The following is a 25,726-nucleotide window of genomic DNA, read 5'->3' as shown; positions in this document are numbered from 1 at the left end:
TAGCAGATTACAGGGTAGGGACTGCTATATAATTACCTCTCGTCTCCATCACTCTTTGAGACTGTGTGGTTTGGTGTTACATGTCAATCAGAACTTCCCTGTTAATCTGGAATGATCGCATCTTCACCATATAAACCTCCACTTTGTGTAGTAGTTACTAGGGTGAAGCTCCCCTTAATCATCCTCCAAAGAGGGTGCTTCGTCAGGTCTCTTACAGCAGCAGAGACCATGGGTTCCTCGAACAGCGTTTGTTCAAAGAGGGCGGCACGTATGTTCACCCCGCCTGTGAGAGTCTTTCCAACCCCTGGTCAACTTCGTAAACTTAAACCCAAATTTCCCAATGAACTGACAACTTGCTACTTATTATTTTATTATTATTTTCTATTATTATTATTAATTATTATTAATTATTAATTATTATTAATAATAATAATTTCGAATTCCACAGTGGAAGAATGTATTTGACTGGTTTTGTTCCTCTCTCTTTCTTTCTTTCTTTCTTTATTTCTTTCTTTATTTCTTTCTTCCATTTCTTTCTTTTTCAAACGCTCAAGGTGTGGTTTGTTAGCCAGCCTGTTCTTTGTTCTTTGGCTAGGGCCACCTTCCAAGCCACGGGGCAGCTTTTTCCAATGTAGACAAATGCGTCCTCTCTAAATGAACACAGCCTTCCCTGACCCACGGTTTGCAGAGCTGACTATGGGCCGAATTGCCTTGCTCCCTTATGCATTTGTCTACCTATACTACCCACTGACGCCTGCAGCCCTGGTTAGTCGTCAGAAGCTGGGAAGCAGGGTTGTGGAGAGAGCTAGCAAGAGGGATCAGAACAGAACAAGTGGAAGGGAGAGCTTGTCACAGGCTCCCCTCTTCTTATCATAAACAACCAGCTCAGGCTGGTTCAGGAATGAACACTCCTGGTACGGTTTGTTGCTCAAAGGCTAAGTTGGTGCTGGAGAAATGCCTCAAGCAGGCGCTTGTTGCTCCTGAGGAAACCTTGGGTTCGAGTCCCAGCATCCACTTGGAGGGTTACAACCATCCATAGGTCTAGTTCCAAGGGATCCAATGGCCTTCCCCTTTCTGAATTTTTTTTTTTTTTCGGAGCTGGGGACCGAACCCAGGGCCTTGCGCTCGCTAGGCAAGCGCTCTTCCACTGAGCTAAATCCCCAACCGGCCTTCCCCTTTCTGATCAGGCACGCATGAGATTCCCACGTGCGTGGAGAAAGAGCGTTAACACATATAAAATAAAAATAAATCCTTTTAAAAGCTAAGTATTCTTCTCCTAGATGGATAAAATCAGCATGTTAGAGGCTGTTCTTAAAACGCCGTGTGTGTCGTGTACAGGTCCGTCTAGAATGGCCGACAGACCTTGCGGTCAACCCCATGGACAATTCCCTGTACGTCCTGGAGAACAACGTCATCCTGCGGATCACCGAGAATCACCAGGTCAGCATCATCGCGGGACGGCCCATGCACTGCCAGGTTCCCGGCATCGACTACTCGCTCAGCAAGCTCGCCATCCACTCTGCTCTGGAGTCAGCCAGCGCCATCGCCATTTCTCACACCGGGGTGCTCTACATCACCGAGACGGACGAGAAGAAGATCAACCGCCTACGCCAGGTCACCACCAACGGAGAGATCTGCCTCTTAGCCGGGGCAGCCTCAGACTGTGACTGCAAAAATGACGTCAACTGCATCTGCTATTCGGGAGATGACGCATACGCCACGGATGCCATCTTGAACTCCCCGTCCTCCTTAGCTGTGGCTCCGGATGGCACCATCTACATCGCAGACCTCGGGAATATCCGGATCAGGGCGGTCAGCAAAAACAAACCTGTTCTTAACGCGTTCAACCAGTATGAGGCTGCGTCTCCGGGAGAACAGGAACTGTACGTGTTCAACGCCGATGGTATCCATCAGTACACCGTGAGCCTGGTGACCGGGGAGTACTTATACAATTTCACCTACAGCGCTGACAATGATGTCACCGAGTTGATTGACAACAACGGGAATTCCCTAAAGATCCGCCGGGACAGCAGTGGCATGCCCCGACACCTGCTCATGCCTGATAATCAGATCATCACCCTTACGGTGGGCACCAACGGAGGCCTCAAAGCCGTGTCAACGCAGAACCTGGAGCTGGGCCTCATGACTTATGATGGGAACACTGGACTCCTAGCCACCAAGAGCGATGAAACCGGATGGACAACTTTTTATGAGTAAGTAGGCTTTTAACCAATTTCTACAGAGCCCTCCCCCTGCTCGAGCTGGCATCCAGATGGGCCACTCACATCGCCTTTAAAATTGCCTAGTCACGTCTTGCTAACTCTAATGACTTCTTATAGCTGCAGGATATTCGTGTCCCTTCTCCTGACTTCTAAATGATTTGCTCTATTGGGCCTCTGATATTGAGCATCCTCCCTGCCAGCATTGGGAATTCCTGTTGTCTGCTTGCCGTTCAAACTTCAGGATATTGGACACGCACAGCACCTGGGAGATAAAGTGCTGATTAACCCCACTGATTATTCATGTTTGCCATGGGTGCGGAAATTAGAAACGAAGAGGGAGGGTCCCAGCGGGGCTTCTGTGATTTAACAATAGGTCCAGCTACACACTTGATTGCACAGACAGGTAGATAAACTCTGAATTTCCTCTTTAGCAGAAGCAGATCAATACAGATAAAGTGCTAGGTATATTAAAAGATTCGAGGGCTGGCCATATTTCCCCTAACAATTATCTCATACTTAATAGTTCTACCGTTTGCTTTTGCCAAAAAGCTGTTTTCCCTAGCTCCTGGAGAGGCTTTGGTCAAGCAAACCTGCTACTGCAGGTATTAACCTAAGAGCTGCTGGTTGGAGGAAGCTACTAAGCCTGAGTCCCCAGTGACCTGCGGGAGACTGAAAGGAATTTACCAGCCTCTGGGCTCTCTCTCCACAGCAGTGAGCGAATGTTAGCCCTTAGAAGTACTGGCTTGCTTTCCCGGTTGCTGCCCGCTGAGAATTTAGTAAGTTAGGGAGGGGATACCACAGAGAGATGGAGGGTGGGAGGGACAAGGAAAAAAAGAAGACTTCATTGTTGATCACGCTTAAATCAACAATGTTCGCTTCCTGTTTGTACGCCAGTGGGTTTGGGAGAATGCAAAGGAAGCTGTCGCCACCTGCTGGCGGTTTTGCTGCTTTGCAGAATCGTTTGCCTGGTCCTGACTTCTTTCTTGGAGGCTTATTGGGGACTTCTGAGCACTTTCACATTCTTAAAGGCGCTGGTACTGATCACCCTTTGCCAGCCAATGCTCTTTTCCTCTGTGGGGACCATCTGTCTGTCACCTTCAGTTCTCAGCACAGTCGGGTTAAGGCTTTAATCCACAAACCTCCCGGATGCTTCCTTCTAGTGGTTTTATCAAATGACCCAAATAGCTGTTAAATCTCTTAAATGAGGAGCAAAGGCTGGGTAAAGGGGTCCCCTCTGAATTGGGCCTAGGTTGGAGTCCAGTTCTGAAATTCAGGTGTATGTTTCCCACAGAAATGAACTCTTGATTGGAGGCAGCTCGATAGCCAAGGTCTCCAGAGGAATGAAAACATACTCGTGCTCCTTGAACGTTTCCTAAGTGTTTGTTCAAAAGAGGGTAAAACTGAGTCATATTTTCTCTTTTAATCTGATACACTTGAGAATGTGAGTAGCTCCAAGGATCCAAATTCTCCATTGTGAAGAGAGATTTCGCACCCAGACAAGTTTTCCTTAGGTTACCCAAAACAAACAATAACGAAAAACCCTCAGACACAAGCTGTGCTTTCTGTCAGGGGCATAAGGTCCAGGTGAACACCACACAGAAGTCCAGAGGAGGAGATTAGCAGAAATGAAGAAAACTACACAGGTGGGCTATGGTCTGTGCTTCAGTGAGAACCTCCCTCTCAGTTCCGGAAAGTTCCAGGAAGGGCCAGCCTTGGAATTAAAATTTCCCCAGTTGCAGGCTGTTGAGCCGGGATAGAGTCCACCTTAGAGGGAATGTCAGATCGCACAGCCTTCCATGGGAGAAAGCCTGGCTTACGAGGAAGCCCCCAAGTCTCGGCATCAGGGAGGCAGTGGTACGGACGCCCGCTCTGATATGTACTTCCTGGTTGGCATTGGGCACATTTCTCGGCCTCTCTGAGCTTCAGTGGTGATGTCTATTAGAGGTAGTAGCAGCTGCCGAGGAGTTGTGAGCGTCCATTGATGTCTTTAACAATCAGCAAAGATTGGCATTCAGAGCCTCAACAAAGACTAGATGCTAACAAGACTAAAGGGAAACTATAAAGCTCATCCCTGCCTCCGTCCCCTCCTGCATGAAGAAGGATGAGGGAGTTAGACCGGGACTTAATCTCAACAGCAGAACTAAGTGGGTGCTTTGCACTTTTAGTCCTCTGGGTGCTTTGCTTTGGACTCTCTCACCATTCCCACTTGTGTGCGTCCCATGTCCTGAGGGTCAGAGTCTCCCTTAGCAACCGAGGTCCAGAGTGGGTAGAAGATATAGCGTCCCTAAAGCCAGGCCCACCAGAAAGAGGCCCTGTGATATGTGCCCTGTGGCCATGGCCAACTCCTCCTCCAAATCCAGCCAGTGGGAAAACAGCGGATGCCACAGTCTAAAGACTGGCTTCCGGTGGAATGGAGTTCAGCAGTTATGTTATAGAAGGAACAGGGCTCCGTGGTCTCACAAATGGGATTGAGCTGAGCCACTCTGGAAACAGTTACATTTCTCCGTCTTAGACCGTGGCTTTTGGAGAGCCAATCACAATGGAGATGCAGGAACCCGGCTTTGGGGATCCTCCCGCGCTGCCGTGTTCCCAGAGTAGGGAAGAGCAGCCTCAGTCTTAGTCTTCGCCTTTTTATTTTATCTATTTTTGAGACACAAAGTTTTGCCCATTTCACTCCAATCCAAACCCCAGTGCTAGCACCAGCTGCTCACACATGAGAGGTGCTTGGCGAATGGCTGCTTGACTGCAAACTAGGCAAAAGGGCCGGAGAGATCGCTCGGTGGTTAGAGCACCGACCACTCTCCCAGCAACCTCATGGTGGCTCACAGCCATCTGTAATGAGATCTGATGCCCTCTCCCGGTGTATGTGAAGACAGCTACAGTGTATTTATATATTTATAATAAAAAAAATAAATCTTTAAAAAAAATAAACAAGTCAAAAGCCCCACGCGGCCACCAAGGTGTTACCAAGTCTGTTGAGTTAACATGGAGACCTCCATTGGAACAGTGATCGCTGTTCTCGGTCTGGAGGGCAGAGAGGTTTCTGCACAGCGAGCTGAATCTGCAGATCTGTCATGGGGAAAGCAGCTACATCCCCCCTGAAAGTCAGTCTGCAAGCCGGGGAGATGCCCATCCCACCCCCCTTCACTTCCCCCCAGAGAGGAAGCTCTAGTTCCTCCTCTCAGGAGGCAGCAGCCTGCCCAGCACAGGCGTCCTGGAACTATGCGGTACTGGGCTTCAAATCCTGCTTGGGTTCCAGAGACTACGCTCAACATAGTCCCGGGGGAGGGGGACGATGGATCTGTGCTGCCGTGCACTGTGCAAGACGCCCAAAGCCCAAGCATCATCTTGGTATCACTTCCTTACTTTAAAATAATTTTTATGCTCGTATGAAAAGAAGCTACAATTACTAAAATAAAAAACTATAGGAATATTCAAAGAAAACCAAAAATTAGTCAAAATCCCACCTAGAAAAACACCGTTAATATTAATAGGTCTATGTTTTCAGAGATGTTTTGTCTATACTTGGAAGCGCGTGTGCTGGGGAAGAATGTTCTTTGTTTTTCCCTTCTCTTTCACACTCTGTTTCTGTGCACGCCGGTGCACACATACGTGTGTGCCAATAAATAGGAACCCATGCTGCCGACTTTGACAGCTGCCTAGGTTTCTGTCTTATGTATAGGTAATCGCTTAATAAACTTTAATAACCAATCCTTTGGTATAGTTCTAATCTGTCACTAGTGTAAACAGAATATTCGGACCCCCATCTGAGAAACCGCTGCCTCAGTAGGTAAAAAGACAGGCAGAGGGGTCCCCGTTCAGCTGAGAAGGCCCGGGTACCCTCCATGGTAACAGCATCAAGCCTTTGCAGGGGAGATGCTGTCTGGATTCCCACTGCACACTGCCCTAGGCATGAGATGAGACCCCCAGCTCACTAAGCTCTCTGAAGCCCTCACCACCTTCAACCCACTGGGCATGCAGCTTAGCATCCCTAGAGCTCGACTCTTCCCTCTTCTCCCTAAAGACAACAGCTCCCGGGTCATTCTTAGACTGATCCAGATCTCCATCTCCAGTATCCCAGCTCCCTCCATGTTTTATGAGTAATTTTTCCCACTGCTTCCCCCATGGGCTCCTCCGTGGAGACACTCATTCCCACTCACACCCTGGACCCATCACTTGGAGCCTGCCAACTGGGTTCCTCTCCTCAGTCCGGAAGGAGACCTTCCTTCACCCAGAGGTCCAGATGTGTAAACTTTTTCATGCTCTAAGCAAAGGCTTCACTGCTGCGTCTTCCTCCCCATCTCTGCTGCTTGTAAAGGCCAGTGCAGGAGAGCTCAGGGGCTTCTGTATACAGACCACGGGAAGAGCCATTTTCCTCCCCTAATGTCTAAAACGTCCAACTATGGCGGTCTTCTAATGAGGACAAATACTCTGTACCTGGAAGTAGCAAGAGCAGACCTGCCTGCTTAGAAAGGGGTGAAGAGTTCTGTAAGGAACTCTCTTTGGGGAGTTTGCAGACAGCAAGTGTGATCGTGCCATGGTCAGACGTGAATACTGAGGACATGAGATCCATGAGTCTCCCAGCCCGCTAGAGTGTCTGAGCTTGGTTGATTTGGGACTACATGACCAAGATGGGTTTTTAGTGCTATAGCCAGGACACGGGGGTGCCGTTTGGCCCAGGCTGACTTCTGAGAGGTCTACCAGATGAGGAGTAGAATGAGGTGTGATCCCTGCAAAGATTAAGCCCCAAGATTAAGGCTTGGACATGCCTGAGGCAAACGGTGTGGTTTCGGGACTGGAGAAATGACTCCGTGATTAAGAGCACCGGCTGCTCTTCTGCAGGACTCAAGTTCAGTTCCCAGCATCCACCCTGGGTAGCTCACAACTGCCTGTAACTCTAGTTCTGGAGGATCTTATGTTCTCTTCTGGGCATGTGCATACATACACACACATGCGCGCGCGCACACACACATACACACACGCACTTTAAAAGTAAATAAGAGTGTGGTTCGCTCAGCAGAGGTGAGACACAAAAGAGTGGATAGTTGGGGACCATCGACTTGGTAGCTCTGCGGAACACATAAAGGATGCTCACACATAAAGTAGCTATTCCCACCAGCTCAGGAGGTTAAGGTTAAGCACGCCCTGCTTGGCTCCAAGGGACAGGTTTCCACTGAACTGCAATCAGTAATATCACAGGTATGAGAAAGACATAGCATCGCTCCTCCGGGCAGAAGGAGGTTTGGGTACAGCAGGACTTCAGTGTAGAACATCTCTCTCTCTCTCTCTCTCTCTCTCTCTCTCTCTCTCTCTCTCTCTCTCTCTCTCTTCCCCCCACCCCCACCCCCGTGGGTCTGGCCTTCCTGTGCATCTAAATGCCCAGGAAACTTCTGTCCCCACAGACTGTGCTTCCAACTGTCGTTTCTCTCCTTAGCTATGACCACGAGGGCCGTCTGACCAATGTGACTCGCCCCACGGGGGTGGTGACCAGCCTGCACCGGGAAATGGAGAAATCCATCACCATTGACATTGAGAACTCCAACCGTGATGACGATGTCACTGTGATTACCAACCTCTCTTCAGTGGAGGCCTCCTACACCGTGGTACAAGGTAAGGCCCCAGCCAACCTCCTCTCTAAGCTCAGCTGCAGCCCCAGAGCCAGCCATCCCTCACCTGAGAGAACTTCTAAACAACCAGGACATTCCTCAGCTCCCTGTCCTATTCAGATATCTACAGCAAACCCACTGTTCCAGAAAAACAGTCTCAGAGGGATAAAAATAAAAAATAGATCTCTCAGACACCAGGACACGTCAAACCCTCTCACCGAAGGTTCAGTTAGCAGGAGAAATCTAAAAACATCTGAGTTGATTCCCCCGACTACTTTTTTCCTGTTTCTCACCTTTCATTTTTTTCCTTCACCCTCTAAAAACCCAACCCGCGTCATAACCGTTCATTCTCCAGGGCTGCCACTGGATTTTGGTTCCATCATTCCGTTCCGATTCTCTACGGCAAACATGCTTTTATGGAGTTGGTTGGCCTTGGATCCAAGCTCTTGAGCAATCTCTTGCCAGGACGCTGATCCCCAAGGTCTCTGACCACCCGTTGTTTTTGTTGTATCGCAGTCCAGGGAAAGCTCAGAGGCTGGCAAGGAACAGCGTTTTTGCAGATTAATTTTTTCCTTTAATTAAGATATAATGTCGGTGGGCTAGCCAGTTGTCAAAGGATAAAAGTGTCGTCTCGGTAGATAAATGATGACATTTCTAGACTATTATCCCTCTGCAAAGCCTGTTTCAATGGCTCTATTTCTGCTCTCTGCCAGATGATTAATGATGTAGATTCTGTCCTTCTGTATGATGGCCGGAGCCACTGAGTGACAGGTTCACCCTTGCTCACTCCCCCAAAGCGGGCATCTCAGAGCCCAGCCCAGCCCAGCCTGGCTCCTTCACCCAGATAATGTGCAAACGGTGTGCCCATCAAAGCGGGCTCCTGCGTGCGATTCTTTGGTACAGGAAAAAGGTCAGAAGTCTGATTGACTGGTGTAGATTCTACTCGGGGAGATAAACACTCATTATCAGCACCCACCGTCTCCATCTACCACACACTGCGTGTGTTTCCCAAGTTCTTTGGCAACACAGAGATACGGGCAGCCGCCAAGAGAGGGGAAGGCAGCTTTTTCCTCGGCACTGTGTTGCCGAACGCTGGACTTGCTCTGCAGTGCATCTGACCTGTGGTTAGACCATCAACCTCGGGTTAGATGATGGGCCAAAGGGGAGGGAGAACCGAAGCAGTTTGCCTTTCATTTATTTCTTTTCTTCATATAAGCTAAAATATATATGTTAAAGTTCAGGGATTTGATTGACACAAATTGTGTAGGCAATAGACATCTTTAAATGTTTAAATGTGCTATTAATAGTCTTCAGTGAGTAAAAGAAAAATATCACGGCATAATTATTTCTGGAGTGCCACATATTAATAATGTTTTCCTTCCCGCGGATCAGTAGCATCTCCTCTACTCACCTTCCCATTGTGTGTGTGCTAATTGAAGGCAGCCTCAGACTGACAGCTGCAAAGTACCATGGAAACCTGTAAAAATAGGGGTTCTATTCTCTCCTGACTAATCGAGTGGATAATCCCCCTCCCCACTCCCTCCCCCACTCCCATTCTCCCAGATCAAGTGCGGAACAGCTACCAGCTCTGCAGCAACGGGACCCTGCGCGTCATGTACGCCAACGGCATGGGCGTCAGCTTCCACAGCGAGCCCCACGTCCTCGCAGGCACCATCACCCCCACCATCGGGCGCTGTAACATCTCCCTGCCCATGGAGAACGGCCTGAACTCCATCGAGTGGCGCCTGAGGAAGGAACAGATTAAAGGCAAAGTCACCATCTTTGGGAGGAAGCTTCGGGTAAGTGGGTCCACTTCTTGCCCCGCACAGACTCGGAGGGGACCCGCCCCTTCCTCACACAGCAGAGGAACAGGTAGACCTCCGGAGCGCCTTTCCACTTTCAGAAGGTAGAAGATGTGTTCCTCTGGGTCTGAGGAAGACTCCGTTTTATTGAGATGATGGGCAGCAGTCCCTGGGATAAATTCAGTGGGTGCCTCAGCTGGAGAAGGTATTGGTCTTCTTTTTGCACCTGCCATCTCCTCCCCCGAGGAATTCACTCTCTGGACCATGTGACTCACGGGCCAAGGCTGGTTCCCACCGTGCCGCTTGGTAATTTGCTAGATGGCGGAAGAACAAAAGTATAAAGTGCGTTCTTCACACCCAAGAAGTGATGTTCTTCTGGAAAAAAATGGCAGACACAGGGTGATCACGGGGTACGTGAAGACCCTTGGAGGTACTGTGTGGTCACAAAAAATATACAAATACATACATACATACATACATACATACATACATACATACATAGCAGAAGGAAGTCTTGACCAGCCCTAACTTACATCTTGGAAAAGTTAACAAAAACACTCTTATTATTGAGGACATCTGTGCAAAAGCTGACTGAACACTATTGAGGACGTCCACGCTATGGGCACTACATCAAATACTTTATTTTGCATTCCTATAATCTTTTCAGTAGCCTGTCGAGTTCATTGCTGTCACTCCCCGCTCTCAAATGGGAAACAGAGATTCGAGGGAGCTAATTAAATGTCAGGACACCATAGCTAAAACTCAAGGTGAAGCCAGGATTTGACCCCAGGTCCATCTTCCTAGCTTGTTCTCTGGCCAGTATCTGTAGCCACAGTCCCACACAACTAACTCCCTGTTTAGATGATCAGAGCACAGTGGATCCTGCTCCTGTCAGGCCTTGTCACACAGAGGGACCTACTTCTACCACGGTGACAACCCTTCTCCTGGGTAAGGAGCTGGCTTCCAGAAACCCCAGTCTTCATCCTCTTCAACGCATGTTTACTGAGCACTTAGAGCCAGGCCCTGTGCCGGACACTTAAGGTAGATGACACACAAGCAGAGCTCCGACACGCTCATCCAGGGCAAAGGTCCTGAAAGAGGAGACAGCCAAGAAGCAGACTAATAAAGACCTAAGATAATCGCTGGTCAAGAGAGGCCCTAGGAAGACAGCCATCCACAGAGCAAGGCAAAGTCAAAACAATGCTTTAGACTCCCTGGGAGCAGAAGACTGAGTAAATGCCAAACTTAGGTCATAACTTCTGAAAGGCAGCCAGCCAGGTGACCTCACTGCAGAGCCAGGCCACTCCATATTAAGATTCTGCCTTTGTCTGGCTCAAGCTTAATTCTCCACATTAGGTTATCAGCAGACTCCCATGTTTTCCTTCCTCTGCTGATATCCGCAAAGTTGCAAGCCGCAGTATCTTCCTAAAGACAAAAATGGAATGAGATTAGTGGCTAAATCCTTAATGACTGGATTCGGGGCTGTGTAATTGATTTTTGATATGCTGCCCCGTAGAAGTTGATTATAAGTAGTAATCGTGCCTTTTCCTTGATAAATTAGTTATGCGTTTTGACTAAGTTTTCAAAATAAAGATAAATGTGGCCCTAAAATAAAATGGCGATAATCCCAACTCTGAATATTAAAAAATTCTTAATAATGGTACTTGTGGTAATTAAAAGAAGTTAGGCACGCAAGTCTCATAACTGAGTTTCTGCCAGGGTTAGACTTGCTGGCATCGTGTTTATGCAAATCAAAACACAGTTTTATCTATCAACACCTCAACATTTAATTGTCTGGTATTCGTTCCTGTAACAATAATCACATATCCATTTAGCTCTCTTAAATGAAAATCACTATGAGATTATAACAGGTTGAGTGGACTGAAAATGTAATTTGAAAATGAGGGAGAAAGCCTGGAATTTATTTGCATCTCATTTATTTTAATTCAGTTCATAAACTGTTTAGTGAATGAAATAAAAGAAACTCCTGGTGACTGTGGGGGAGGCGATGGAGGAGAGGTGTGGGGGAGGTGCTGAGTACAATGTGAATTCGGGGACCTTGGTGAGCCCTTCCCCCACTGTGCTTCATGAGTTCCCTAAACTAGCCACATCTGTCGGCTCCCACAGCAACCAGGCTGTCTGAGAGCAGGTAGATCTGGACTTCTCTCCCTGTGGTGAGCCTTGACGACTCTTTGCACCCCACTTCTCTGTCATCCTGTGAGGCCAAGCATCTAGCATCCATTCAGAGAAGAGTTTAATGATTGCCCGGTCTTTGTCTAGCGCCGTGGATCGTGCAGGTTAGAGAATAGGAAAGCAGAGCCCTTCTACCAAGAGGGCTTGAGAGATGGCACAAAGGGTGCTGTAAGTGGCATGGTGTTAAATTGGCACCACCAAGAAAGGGGCACGTACGGTAGCAGCCAGGATCGGGTAGTCCATGACCCAGGTAACAAATAGGTCCCGAAGCTTCAAAAGCTTCACCCATCACAGTCTAAATGAGCCACACAGCAGTTCTTCACGATGACTAGGCCCAGTTGCTCTACGTAGGGATCCCACCACATCAAGCACGCATGGCCCCTGAGGCTGCTGGAGAAGAGGAAGAGTTTAAACACTTCAAGGGAGCTTGGCGAGTTAGTGTGAATGCGGCGTGAGTCCGTTCCCCACGCCTGGGATAGGACAGTTGGGTTAAGCTTGGAAAATTATTTCTCTGATTGCTGGGGAGAAACAGAAAGAAGATTTGGGGAAACCAAGTCAGGTCGCAAGGTTGACAAGAGACCAGGGAGGGCTTTGGAGAAGTCAGAGTCAGTTCTGAAGAAAGAGCAGCAGGAATTAGCCAGGCAAGATATGGGAAGGAAATTTCTAGACAGAGAAAGATGCCCTCAAGGTGGTCAGGATAGGAGAGTGGGGTAGGGGTATCCGGTTCAGAAAAACCTCCAAAACTCATGAGGCCTGAGAGAAAGTGGCCAGGGCCACAAAGAAGGGAATATTATACTAGATTGGTATTTATCCTGAGAGCCATACAGAGTCGTCCAGGGCTTAATTAGTAGAGTGATATGTGGGGATTCGTGGATTAGAAAGATCTCTCAGGCTTCCCAGGGTGCAGGAAGACAGATGAGGAGGAGACCAGACAGGAGGAGAGGGACACCTCAGAGCCGTTATGGTAATGCAAAATAGAAACTGGTCTCCAGCAAGGGCAAAGAGAGAGAGAAGTGGAGGGGCCTGAGAGAGTTGCAACACACATGATTAATAAGATTTGGCAGGAAGCCTCGCTGCTATGCAGTGCCGACTTCCAAGAGGCCTTCCACGTGATCATGTAGACCAGGAAGGCTGTGCCAGACTCGGAGCTGGCTAATGGAGAGAGGCCAGACACTGAAAGCCAAAATAAAAAGGTGTGGGAGACGGTGTGACCCCAGCCATGCCTTCTAGGATAAAGAGACCAGGCAGGAACATGAAGATGTAGCTGGTCCCAGCATGACATCGGTCGCTCTCCTAAGGACAAGGACAGCATGTGGAGTGGGTCTCAGGAGTTAGGGGAGCACCTGGCAATTGTCACACACTAAACTAGATGCCCTGGCCTCTCCTTAGCACCACCAGTTCCTCCAAGTCTCACAACCTGGGGTTCTGAAGGCCAATGTTGAGATGTGCCCAAATTTCCCAGCAAAGAACTTTCCTATAAGAGAACAGCCAGTGAAGTCCTAACCCGCCTTGCCACTGTCCTCTGATCAGAAACAAGTTTTAGCCAATGAAAGTGCATGTAGGATGGCAGTCCTGTAAACCGAATCCCCATCCAAGGTCAAGAGAGTCAAGAGTTTCGTCACGCCTCCCAAACACTTGTCTCTTTCTTGAAAGAATCCCCCTGTTGCTTTCCTCTGCTCCTCTTGCTTTTCTGCCTGGCATTTCAAAACCACTACTTCACAGAATCTCTCAGCTCCATGAACGCAGGGACCATGCCACATCACCCTATTGGCAACAAGTGTCATGTGGGTAGATGTGATAAATATGTTTAGGCCCCACCTTGAAGATATTTACCAAGTAAATTCTCCCCTACCCTAAGAAGGTATAAGTTTGAAGCACACGCCCCAATATCTGTCCAGAACCTGTCAATCATAATCATGGCAAAAAGGGACATGCATTGTCTCACACAGTAGGCCACCACGGGAGACGAGATGGCCCTAGAGACTCCGACACATCACCTGGTTAACGTTGTCCTCCTCTTTTTCATATCCCCCTCCCTTCCCCCAACAGAATTCACTTTGGCAGTTGACCTAATTTTCTTGTACAGTAGCCTGGTACTCTCTTCACACTGGGAGTCAAGAAGACTTGGCCAAGATCTTACATCATCTCAATTTAGTTAAACCAGAGGACAGAGTCTCCCCATTAAAACACAAAAATATAAAAGGTCCCACAGAGGAACTGTGATCGGCCTAGCCTGGGTACAGTTCACGTCCCTGCTCCCAGTTGCTGGTTAGAGAGATGGAGACCTGTGATTGGCCAGTGTCTAATCACTTGGCCAAACCTGACTCTTACAAGGGAGCCATGTAGCCTGGTGGGGAGTGGGGGGTGGGGTGGGAAGCAAATTATTCTGTGTTCTCCATCCCTCCAAAACCTGGCCAGGAAACCCACTAGAAGAAGCCTGACTCCCACACCCAGTAAGTCTTTCTCCTCAGCTTCTGGGAGAGGCAGCTGAAAACGGACCCTCCCGCTATGATTTAAAACCTCTCCTCTTTCCTAGCATGGTTTTGTGTCTGACTCTCTCTAAGAAACGAGGGCCTATGACACTAGGGCATTTCTTCTTGATTGTGATTTACATAGAGACTGCAAGGGCAAGCAACAGCCACACAGGTAGGTATCAGAACAAAAGAAAGATCGCTTCCGAGGTAATCTTCCACCGACGCTGGTATCAGTGTGAGCGGCGCTCCAATGTGAAGTGGGAGTTGGTGATTTTGTTTTTGGTTTGTGTAATTAGTATGATACACACTGGTGGGCATTACTTTTCCGTGTGTAGCAAATCATAATGTCTCGGGACAAGGTTGGGGGTAGGCATGTATGTGTGATCATACCATCCTGAACTCAGTTCTGGGGAACGGCCCACCCAGGCAGGTCTGTTAGCACCCTATCATCTCACAGCATGGGTCAGGTCCTTCATGCCCTGGTGCATGAATTCTTCACCTGTCTATGGTTTTTCTCTTTCCAATGCCTACTGTTGTCTTGACCCAGTTACTAACCACTCGGTGTGTATTTGTGACCAAAACAGACGAGAGCCTGTGTGACCTTGAGAGCATGGCTAATGCATCCAGAACCGCTGGCAGCACCTTGAATTTGAATATTAGTTTAGATTATACATAATTAGAAGGGCAAGCCTCTGGGCTCCCATTAGACCATGAATTCCCTAAGCAAAGAGTACTTCATTTTTAGACAATGTGTTATATTATACAGTCTTTTGTGGTTGCTGCTGTTGTTATTGTGGAAAAGACTTGTTTGCAACTATGTGTGTATGAGGAGTGTGTGTCTGTACCCCCATTGTCAAGAAAAGGGTATTTGGATTCCATGAAGCTGGAGTTACAGGCAGTTGTGAGCAGGATCCTGGGAGCTCAAACCAGGTCCTTAACACATGCTCTTAACCACTGAGCTTCTCTCCAGCCCCCTGGTTGGTGGGTTGCGGTTGTGATTTGTTTTTCCAGAGCCCTCAAGTTTACTTGGATAAAGGGAAAAGAGAGTCTGTAGGGTACCCACCCCAGGCCTCAGACTGTAGTCCCCAAGCTGTTACTTTCTCTCTCTCTCTCTCTCTGCCCCTCTTTTTTCACACGCAAGGGATCCAGGCTGAGCTAAGGAGGGCATGCAGAGGGTGATCAGGACCTAGCAAAGTAGAAATGCAGGAAGCAGACAAGGGAGAATGGGACAGGAGACAGGGAGGCACATTTGGGCACCCAGGGTAGGAAGGGATAGCCAAGATGGATGGCTGTATCATATCCTATACCCATGAGCGTGTGGATCCAGTAAATGTCAGGGGTGGGCCATTTTTTTCTGTTCCTTGTTAAGACAGGGTCTTACTATGTAGCCCAGGCTGTCTTCAAATTTCCTATCCTACTGTTTCAACCTCCCAAGCTCTAGGATCACAAGCACATATACACAAGCAAGAAATCATTATTTAGGATGTTATGAGAAACCTCTCTCTCTCTCTCTCTCTCTCTCTCTCTCTCTCTCTCTCTCTCTCTCCCCGGGAATTTCTTTGTCCCATCCCCGTGTTGCACCTGCTCACTGATAATCCACTCTCTCCGACACACAAGTTCTCATTCGGAGCTCATCTGCCTCTGTCGTCTTCTCGACGGGAAATTGCCTGGCTCTGTCTCAGTGTCCATCACAGTGGCAAGCACACAGTAGTTGCTCAGTAAATACCGTATGAATGAATGAATGGGATTTGGAGTTGACGCCATGAAAGGCGCCATTCTGTCTCTGCCTTAGTTCTAGGTTGGGAGAACCCTCCAAAATAACTCATCACTGTTCTTTGGAGCCACCTTCAGATGTTCGATGCTCACCAATGGCCTAAGTCACACTCTCTAGTCTTGATTTACCATATTTGTGCTTTAGATGGTCGGCGTTGACAGAGCTCATACACTCATCTCCTTCCAACCTCCATAATCACACTTGGTCTCAGGGACAAGGAAGTCTAAGGTAAAGGACCTACTCAACTATCAGAAATGGGACATTGAGGCATGGTCAGTGAAGACGTAGCTTTGGAACGACACAGTTAATCAGTGTCAAACTACCACTCAAGATTCAGGTCTCTCCCCTCCCTCCCTCCCCCCATCACCACCCAAAAGAGCCAGTCATCCAAAAATAATGTTTGCTTGGGGAATCTATTATTTAATGTGTTTACAGAGGCTCTCCCCTCTAATGATGCATTATTTAAGCTAATATTAAATTTATACCAACTTGTTTTGTCTGCACAAGCGCTGATCCCCGAGTGGTGTTGAGTCTTATTCAGTGGCATCTGGGCATGGGGGCTTTTAAGTCCCCGAGGACTGACCCAGAAAAGGACCGAGAATGTCACCTAGCCAGTTTTCTCCTGTGGGTTAGTGAATAGCTAAACTCAGAGGCAAGCCTGTCTGCTTTTAATCACTGCAGACTCTCACAACCTCCCTCATTCATCTCCTTGGGTCTCCCCGTCCTGGAAGCCCAGTGAGCAAAAGGTTCTTCTGTGTGTCTAGCTGAAATCTGTCCTGCTGTGTTACGGTTCCATTTCCTGGGAGGGGGGCTAGCACAGTGTAATTTCCTCCTCTGCGCTTCTCAGATCGCAGGCTCCTGTTGCCCCTAGAGCTGAATTAGAGTCACCCATGACGAGCCCAGCAGGGCCATTTTGACGACAGTGTTTCCTTTTCTCGGGGTTTTTTATGAGCCTTTCTGTGACAGGCATGCGCTTGGTGAGATCAAAACACGCTGGGGGGAAATCCCAGAGGGGAAACTATTTCCCAAAATCTGCCCTCTGCAAAAATAAAAACCATGCTAAATAGCTGAGTTTTATTAACTGGGGAAGCTAGGCTGAGGAAAACGCCCGATAATTAAAAATAATGGCTTCCTTACAAACACAAAATTGTATTAATTTAAAAATTGGTTTCTCTATCGCTGAATGCCTGCCGAGCCGGCTGAGAAGGGAATTGTGCTGATCCTGGCAGTGAAAATAATTCAAAATAACTTTTATGTTCTCCAGGAAGCCTCAAGGTTAATTTAAATATTGCGAGTCGGGTAATTTAATTTGGAATAAGAGAACGGTGTGGCTAAATTAAAGCCCCTGCATGCTCTAAACTGGGGGGCAGGCACCCACAGAAAGCCGAACATGCCTGGTGGTCCCTCCACTGTCTCACAACCCAACCCTAGGACCCTCCTTATAGATGATGACCTTAGAATTAAATATTTCTGATTAGATTACACAACCGGCCTGAACCCTTTGGTGGGGCTCTCAGTGAATTTATTACATTTAATTATGAGAAGGGTTGGGCCTTTAATAGAAATTTTACATTTGCAAAGTTAACAGTAACCAGCGACTTTCAAAATGCCTTCCCTTGGTAGTGGCGTGTGTGCTCGGGCGTCTATCCTCCTGAGCATTTCCTCTGAAATGATGACTGACTTGTAACACCGTTCCCAAGAATTCGGACAGCGTCTCAAGTTGGATATTTTAACAGGGAGAAAGCCCCTCTCTCACTATAACTCCCAGACCGTCTTGCCAGGCATTTAAGTCTGTTCATAGGAAAACCCCCCTTAACCCGTTGAGTTTCTTTTCACATCGCAGATGTCCCCCACCTTAGTTGCTGTTTCTATCCCTGGGTTCCCTGTCTGTTCCACACTGGTTCACACATCTAGTCCTCTCCTCTCAGGGACAATTCCATGGAAACAGCTAGGACCTGGGGCATCTGGGAGTCCTGAACTCAATCCTCTTGTGCAGCCGTGGAAGCGACCCTCAGAGCTCAGTCACCACCGTTCTTAGGGCCCTGGGTGATGGCTCATTTGACAAAGTGCTTGCCAGTCAGGTCTGAGCACCTGAGCTTGACCTCCAGCACCCACTTAAACGATGGGTGCAAACCTCTAACCCCAGTGTTGGAAAGGAGGAGTCGACACCGTGGGCTTGCTCTCCAGCAAGTCTAGCCAAATTGGTGAGACCCCAAGAGAGCCTGTCTCACACAGTATTGACATCTGGTCTCCATACGTGTGTATTTCTCCTACATACACACACACACACACACACACACACACACACACACACACACATGGACGCATATGCACACACACATACACATACACAGAAAGAGAGATTCTATAAAAATTGTGAAGATTAAAATGATGTGAATTATATTAGGAGAGTGTGGATATTAGAAGTAACACAGGCTTGGGCCTGTAGAGAGAATTCAGTGGTTAAGACCACTGGTTGCTTTTCCAGAATACCTGGACTCAATTCCCAGCACCCAAATGGCAGCTCACAACTCCCATCCCAGGAAATGTTGCTGAACGCAAGTAGTACACAGATATGCAGGCAAACAAAACACCCATTTATAGCCAAATACTGACCACACGTGCCTTTAATCCCAGCACTTACGAGGCAGAAACAGGTAGGTCTCTGAGTTCAAAGCCAGCCCTGTTTGCAGGGTTCCAGGACAGCCAGAGCTACACGGAATAAAATAAATAAATAAAATAAAATAAGCAAACAAAATCTAGTACTACTGCTGTCAAGATGGCTATTCAGCAGTTAAGGGCACTGGTTGATTGTTTTTTCTTTTTTCAGAGAATCTGGGTTCAATTCCCAGCACCCCATGGCAGGTCACAACTATCTGTGACTCCAGTTCCAGGGGATGTGACAGCCTGGAGCACCCTCACACAGACATTCATGCAGGCAAAACACCTATGCATATAAAATAAAAATAAATAAGTTTTTAAAACACTCACATATACGTATATATGTATATATTATATATATATGTATATATGTTAAGATGAAATAAAACCTAAAAGAAGTAACAGACCTTTATGTAAGATATACGTTTATATTGTCTTATGATAAGGCCTATAAGTAGCCCATTCATTCATGTGTGGGTGACTGTTGAAGCTGCCTGGGTCAGCACGGATCTTGGCTATTTTTTTCCTATTTGAGCCATCATCTTAGAGGATCCATCCTCAAAAATCATCTCATGGTGGCTCATACTTGTGATACCAATGCCTGGGAGTCTGAGGCAGAAGGATTGCTACAAGTCTGAGGCCAGCATGAGTTATAGAATTGAATTCCAGGCCAAGCTGGGCTACAGCAGGAAACTGTCTTTAAAAAAAAAACTCACCTCACATTCATAAGGTGAATGCTTCAGTAACAGCCACTGCACTGTCTTTCGCTTAGGAAAAAGTAGAAAGTGGGAGGAGCAAAAGCTGCCAGTTCTCAGCTTTCTTTAGAGGAAGCTCCCCAAGAGTACAGCCAGCAACTCCCACTTACTCTTTGTAGGTTGCTCCTGTCCCCAGAGGAAGCTAGAAAGCAAAGTTCTGTGCACAGAGCTTTTCCCAGAATACAGGTCACTGTAGCACCAACGTTAGTCTCCACCTCCCCACAAGTTACAGAAGAGAATCCCTAGGGCTGAGACAATGCTTTAACGGCCCCTCAGCCGTTTACACATCACCAGATGCTTGGTGGAAGCCAAAACAGGGAGCCATGGAGCTGGTCAAATGACAAAGTAAACACTAGATAAAACAAGCCTAAGTTCAGACCAACAGTGTTGCTTCACTGCTCTGCGTGTGCATGGATGCGTGCGTGCATGTGTGCGGTGTATTCATGTGTTTGCCTGTGCCCAAACATGGAGACCACACGAGGAGATCCTGTTCGGTCATTCTCCACCTTATTTTCTTGAGACAGAGTTTGTCACTGAAGCTAGAACTTAGATGGCATCCAGCAAGCCCCGGTCATCTTCCTGACTTTACCTGCACAGCACTGAGCTAACAGGCCCACCTGGACACACTGAGCTTTTAACACCGATGTGGGGCATCTGACCTCAGATCCTCAGGCCTGCACGGCAAGCACTCTCACCCACTGAGCCATCTCAGAGCCCCTACTGTGTGGCACCAAATACATTATGTGCTTCCCGGGCTTCCTCTTGTGACATTTTTGTGAGCACCAACTGAGCAGAGGCAGAGCAGCCCCTGACCTGACCCCTGTCTGTGTCAGAGCTCAGCACAGGTGCGTCTTGTCAGCCTTACCATTGTCATCACCACCATCTTCACTGAGCACAGCCGCCATCAGGAGGGTCAGGCCGCAGACGGCTACCAACTCTTTGACTACATGTTGATGTCTCTCCCCACCCCCCTACTCCTGCTCTAGGCAGCCACCCTGGGGACTTGTGGAGTTGCAGTAAATTATGTTGTAAGAGTCTGGGCTGAGGCAGCTTCATTTCCTTCGGTTGCAGCCATGCACTCAGGGCATCTGGGGTCCCAGGAGTCTCTCTCCTCTGCCCCTAACCAGAGTATAGTCTCCCGGCTCTGCCTTTTGAGACAGACTTATTCCTCTTGATCAGATCAACTTCTAAATAAATATTAAATCATGTCTGGACGTGTTCCCCTGTTCCTTTCAAATCTGAGGAAATCGCTTTTCCCCTTTGTTGGAATTCACAGCCCTGCAGAGGTCTCCTCTATAGTGTCTAGAATCCCTCACGATGGCAAGGTTTCCCTCTAGACATTTCAAATAAGAGACTTCCTATCGGAATTGTATAGTTGCATTTCTTTTTTATGTTTATATCCCCAGGTCTCTGTAAACTGGGGGTTGCTGAGCCCTCTGCACCCCATTTTAGCCACCTTCGCAAAATTAATTCATAAGAAATCACAACACCTGCTCTTAAAGATTATTAGAGTTGGTGACTGAAGATAGCTTTCCCCCGCCCCCCAAAAAAAAGAATTATATTACGGAAAAAAATATAAATTGTCTTACTCCAAGGAGTAAGGAAGGGTAAGGCACTCACACGACTTGAGTCGGGGCTGGGGTATTCAGCCGTGGGCTTGGTATACTGCACAATTTCACCATGAACACGTTCCAGATCGAGATGGCAGCCTTTGGAATTGTGTGGTGCACAGGCTACCTAACTACCAGAGCAGCCATATCTGACCAAAAGCAGCCTCCTTTCGGTCCCTGTGCACCACACAAGCCTTGCCATTTCCAGTGTGAACAGACACATAAAAGCTTAAAAGGCAAATGGAATATCGTGGTCTTACTCCTCTGCAAACTTAACTCCTTAACCGCCCCAGCTGGATCCCCCCCCCCCACAGCCACCTGCTCGACACCTTTCAAACCGAAACCCTTCTGTTTCTCCAGGTCCACGGAAGGAACCTCCTGTCCATTGATTATGACCGAAATATCCGCACTGAGAAGATCTATGACGACCACCGGAAGTTCACCCTGAGGATCATTTATGACCAGGTGGGCCGCCCCTTCCTGTGGCTCCCCAGCAGTGGACTGGCGGCCGTCAATGTCTCCTACTTCTTCAACGGGCGCCTGGCCGGCCTCCAGCGCGGGGCCATGAGCGAGAGGACAGACATTGACAAGCAAGGCCGGATTGTGTCCCGAATGTTCGCCGACGGGAAAGTCTGGAGCTATTCCTACCTTGACAAGGTGGGTGACCGTGTCGCACGGCCCATCAGCAGGGCTTCTGCTCCCCCCTTCCCACCACCACCCTTCTGCCAGTCCGAGATATCCAGCCATAAGACATCGTAGCATTTTTAATAATTCTGCGTGGCTCCCTTCATGTTCTCCCAGCACTCGGTGCTATTACCATTGTTTAAAAAAAAAGAAAAAAGAAAAGGATGCTAGACAGCCAGTAATGGAATTGTTTTATTTAATTAAGAAAACAAAAAGGGGAAAGGAAAAGGCAGTGATGTTGAATCGAACCAAACCATCTGCTGACAGCAAGACAAAGCATTATGTATGAATTAGGAAGTCACAGCGTCACTTCTGCTTCCCTAAATTAAGCCACAAGGGGAAGGAAATCTGCTGGAAACTCTAGGACACACCGCTACACCTTTACTTTGGCCAAAGCAGCCAGCAGATTCTCTCTGCGTAGTCCCGTGTCTGACAGCACTGGCTTGGGAATCCTTGCTGGAGATAGGTCTAGTGGAAGAACAGGATGAAGAGGCCCCTTAAAAGCACTCGGTGAGACTTTAAAAGGCTGCCCTGGCCCTCTTGTCACTGGGCAGGTCCTTTTATCTGGTTTGCCCTTTGTACAGGCTGGAGTCTTGCTTTCTCACCAAAACATTATGTGGCTAACTTGCAGGAGCTGGGGAGATAGATGGCTCAGTGGATAAAATGCTTGTCTCTTCATGTAAATCTCCGGAATCAGGCTTGGTGATGCACACTTGTAATCCCAGTGCTAGGGCAGTAAGGATGGAGAGAGGAAACCCTTGGATGCTTACTGGCCAGCCAGCTTAGACTGAATGGTAGATTTAGGTTCAGTGAGCAACCCTATCTCAGAAAGTAAAATGGTGGTGCATGCCTTTAGTCCAAGCCCTTGCAAGGCAGACACAGATCTCTGTGAGCTTGATGCTAGCCTAGTCTACATAACAAGTTCCAGGCTAGCCAGGACTGCATAGTGAGACTCTTTCTCAAAAGGAGATAGGTAGGTAGGTAGGTAGGTAGGTAGGTAGGGAGGGAGGGAGGGAGGGAGACAGACAGACAGACAGACAGACAGACAGACAGACAGACACACAGTAGGCAGCAATTAAAGAAGATAGCAAACATGAACCTCTGGCCTCCACAGACATGCATGGTGAAATGCATGCACACATGTGCACATATGTATGCATGTATGCACAATCATGCATATGCATAACTCACATACAGAGTTAGCCTGCAGAAAGTGCCCTCACCTACTCTTACTCTGATCAAATGCCCTGGAACAGCTGTCAGGGGGACAGGAGTCTTCCAGCCGCCTCTTGCTGGGGCTATTCCTCTGTGAGGAGTTGCTGGTTCTAGGGCATTTCATCTTGTATTGGTCTCTCAAAGGAAGAAGTGCTTTCAGATTTTATCAAAGGCAGTAAAACAGAGCATGTGCCTCTCTCCAGTGTGGCCAGTGGCATGTCAACTCTAAACAGAGTTGTTATTGAATCTGGGGACGAACCCCATGCTTCCTGCCAGTCCCTCAGGCCCTCCCCACTCACTACAGGCAAAGCTATATCATCTTTGGGATGGGGACACAGATGTAGGCTCTCAGACCCTGCCTGGGTCCACTGAGTTGGTATGCCTTTTCACAAGATCCCCATTAAAGGTAAGGTCTGCCCTGGATTGCCGCCATAAACCATCAGTAACCTATGAGCCATATGAGTCTTTGGTCAAAGCTCTCCACACAGTCAGGTGTGATGGTCACACATTAAAGCCTAGTGCTTGGGAGGCAGAGGGATGCAGGTGGATCTCTGTGAGTTGTAGGCCAGCCTGGTCTACGTAGCATGTTCCAAGCTAGCTATGACTGTCTTGAAAGAGGGAGGGAAGGGAAGAGAGAGAGAGGGAGAGGGAGGAAGAGAGAGAGAGAGAGGAGGGGGACGGGAGAGGAGGGGAGAAGAGAGGAAAGGAGAGAAGAGGGAAGGGGAGGGGAGGGAATTTAAAAATGGGGGGGGAGTCTTCACCTTCCATGGCTTCTAAAAGGGGTTAACTCTATCACTCGGTTGCTTGGTCAAAAAGAGCCAACTCATCTGTTCCCATTTCCTTCGCAGTCCATGGTCCTCCTGCTGCAGAGCCAGCGTCAGTACATATTTGAATATGACTCCTCTGACCGCCTCCACGCAGTCACCATGCCCAGTGTCGCCCGGCACAGCATGTCCACGCACACCTCCATTGGCTACATCCGGAACATTTACAACCCACCGGAAAGCAACGCCTCGGTCATCTTTGACTACAGTGATGACGGCCGCATCCTGAAGACGTCTTTCCTGGGCACCGGGCGCCAGGTGTTCTATAAGTACGGAAAACTGTCCAAGTTATCGGAGATCGTCTACGACAGCACTGCCGTCACCTTCGGCTATGACGAGACCACTGGCGTCCTGAAGATGGTGAATCTCCAAAGCGGGGGCTTCTCCTGTACCATCAGGTACCGAAAGGTCGGGCCCCTCGTGGACAAGCAGATTTACAGGTTCTCTGAGGAAGGCATGATCAACGCCAGGTTCGATTACACCTACCACGACAACAGCTTCCGCATCGCCAGCATCAAGCCCGTCATCAGTGAGACTCCCCTTCCCGTTGACCTCTACCGCTACGATGAGATTTCTGGCAAGGTGGAACACTTCGGCAAGTTCGGGGTCATCTACTACGACATCAACCAGATCATCACCACTGCCGTCATGACACTCAGCAAGCACTTTGACACCCATGGGCGCATCAAGGAAGTGCAGTATGAGATGTTCCGGTCCCTCATGTACTGGATGACGGTGCAATATGACAGTATGGGCAGGGTCATCAAGAGGGAACTGAAACTGGGGCCCTATGCCAACACCACAAAGTACACCTATGACTACGACGGGGACGGCCAGCTCCAGAGTGTGGCCGTCAATGACCGGCCTACCTGGCGTTATAGCTATGACCTCAATGGGAACCTGCACCTGCTAAACCCAGGAAACAGTGCTCGCCTCATGCCGTTACGCTATGACCTCCGTGACCGGATAACCAGGCTAGGGGACGTGCAGTACAAAATCGATGATGATGGCTATTTATGCCAGAGAGGATCTGACATCTTTGAATACAACTCCAAGGGCCTTCTAACGAGAGCGTACAACAAGGCCAGCGGGTGGAGTGTGCAGTACCGCTATGATGGCGTGAGCCGCCGGGCTTCCTACAAGACCAACCTGGGCCACCACCTACAGTACTTCTATTCCGACCTCCACCACCCCACACGTATCACCCATGTTTACAACCACTCCAACTCTGAGATCACCTCACTCTACTATGACCTCCAGGGCCACCTCTTTGCCATGGAGAGCAGTAGTGGGGAAGAGTACTATGTTGCCTCAGATAACACCGGGACTCCTCTGGCTGTTTTTAGTATCAATGGCCTCATGATCAAGCAACTCCAATACACAGCCTATGGGGAGATTTACTATGACTCCAATCCAGACTTTCAGATGGTCATCGGCTTCCACGGAGGCCTCTACGACCCCCTCACCAAGCTCGTTCACTTTACGCAGCGTGATTATGACGTGCTGGCAGGACGGTGGACGTCCCCCGACTACACCATGTGGAGGAATGTGGGCAAGGAGCCAGCCCCCTTCAACCTGTACATGTTCAAGAACAACAATCCACTCAGTAATGAGCTGGATTTAAAGAACTACGTGACAGGTGAGACTTTGCTCCCTGGGTAGGTAAGGGGGCTGTCCTGGGAGACTGCTGGGCATCTGGGAAAGGGTCTTACACTTTATAATGGAACTCTAGTGCTAACAACCCAGGGCACTGAAGGATCGTGTCCAGAAAAGTAGAGGAACAGTGAAGCAGGTATTCTGAGACATTTCCTGACCACTTCATATCTGGTCCATTGAAGTGACTTTGCTGAGAGCCCTTCCTACCCCAGCTAACAGAGAGGCCTATAACAGAAGTGTGCAGTTCAAA

At 48.4% G+C, this 25,726-nt stretch overlaps 1 protein-coding gene across 15 annotated transcripts in view; it reads left to right on the top strand.

Moving 5' to 3' along the window:
• Positions 1-25,726, top strand: part of Tenm2 (teneurin transmembrane protein 2) — a 1,136,292-nt gene that overhangs the window by 1,096,039 nt on the left and 14,527 nt on the right. For all 15 annotated transcript variants that reach the window (XM_039085070.2, XM_063268320.1, XM_039085069.2 and 12 more), the window contains 5 exon segments: positions 1,339-2,213; positions 7,657-7,832; positions 9,392-9,627; positions 21,458-21,754; positions 23,845-25,459. In XM_039085070.2, coding sequence (XP_038940998.1) covers positions 1,339-2,213; positions 7,657-7,832; positions 9,392-9,627; positions 21,458-21,754; positions 23,845-25,459 — 3,199 coding nt within the window.

This window comes from Rattus norvegicus, chromosome 10 (genome assembly GCF_036323735.1).
Source record: "Rattus norvegicus strain BN/NHsdMcwi chromosome 10, GRCr8, whole genome shotgun sequence".
Classification (NCBI taxonomy): domain Eukaryota; kingdom Metazoa; phylum Chordata; class Mammalia; order Rodentia; family Muridae; genus Rattus; species Rattus norvegicus.
Note: the sequence above shows the minus strand (reverse complement) of the source record. Positions and strands in the feature narration are given on the sequence as shown.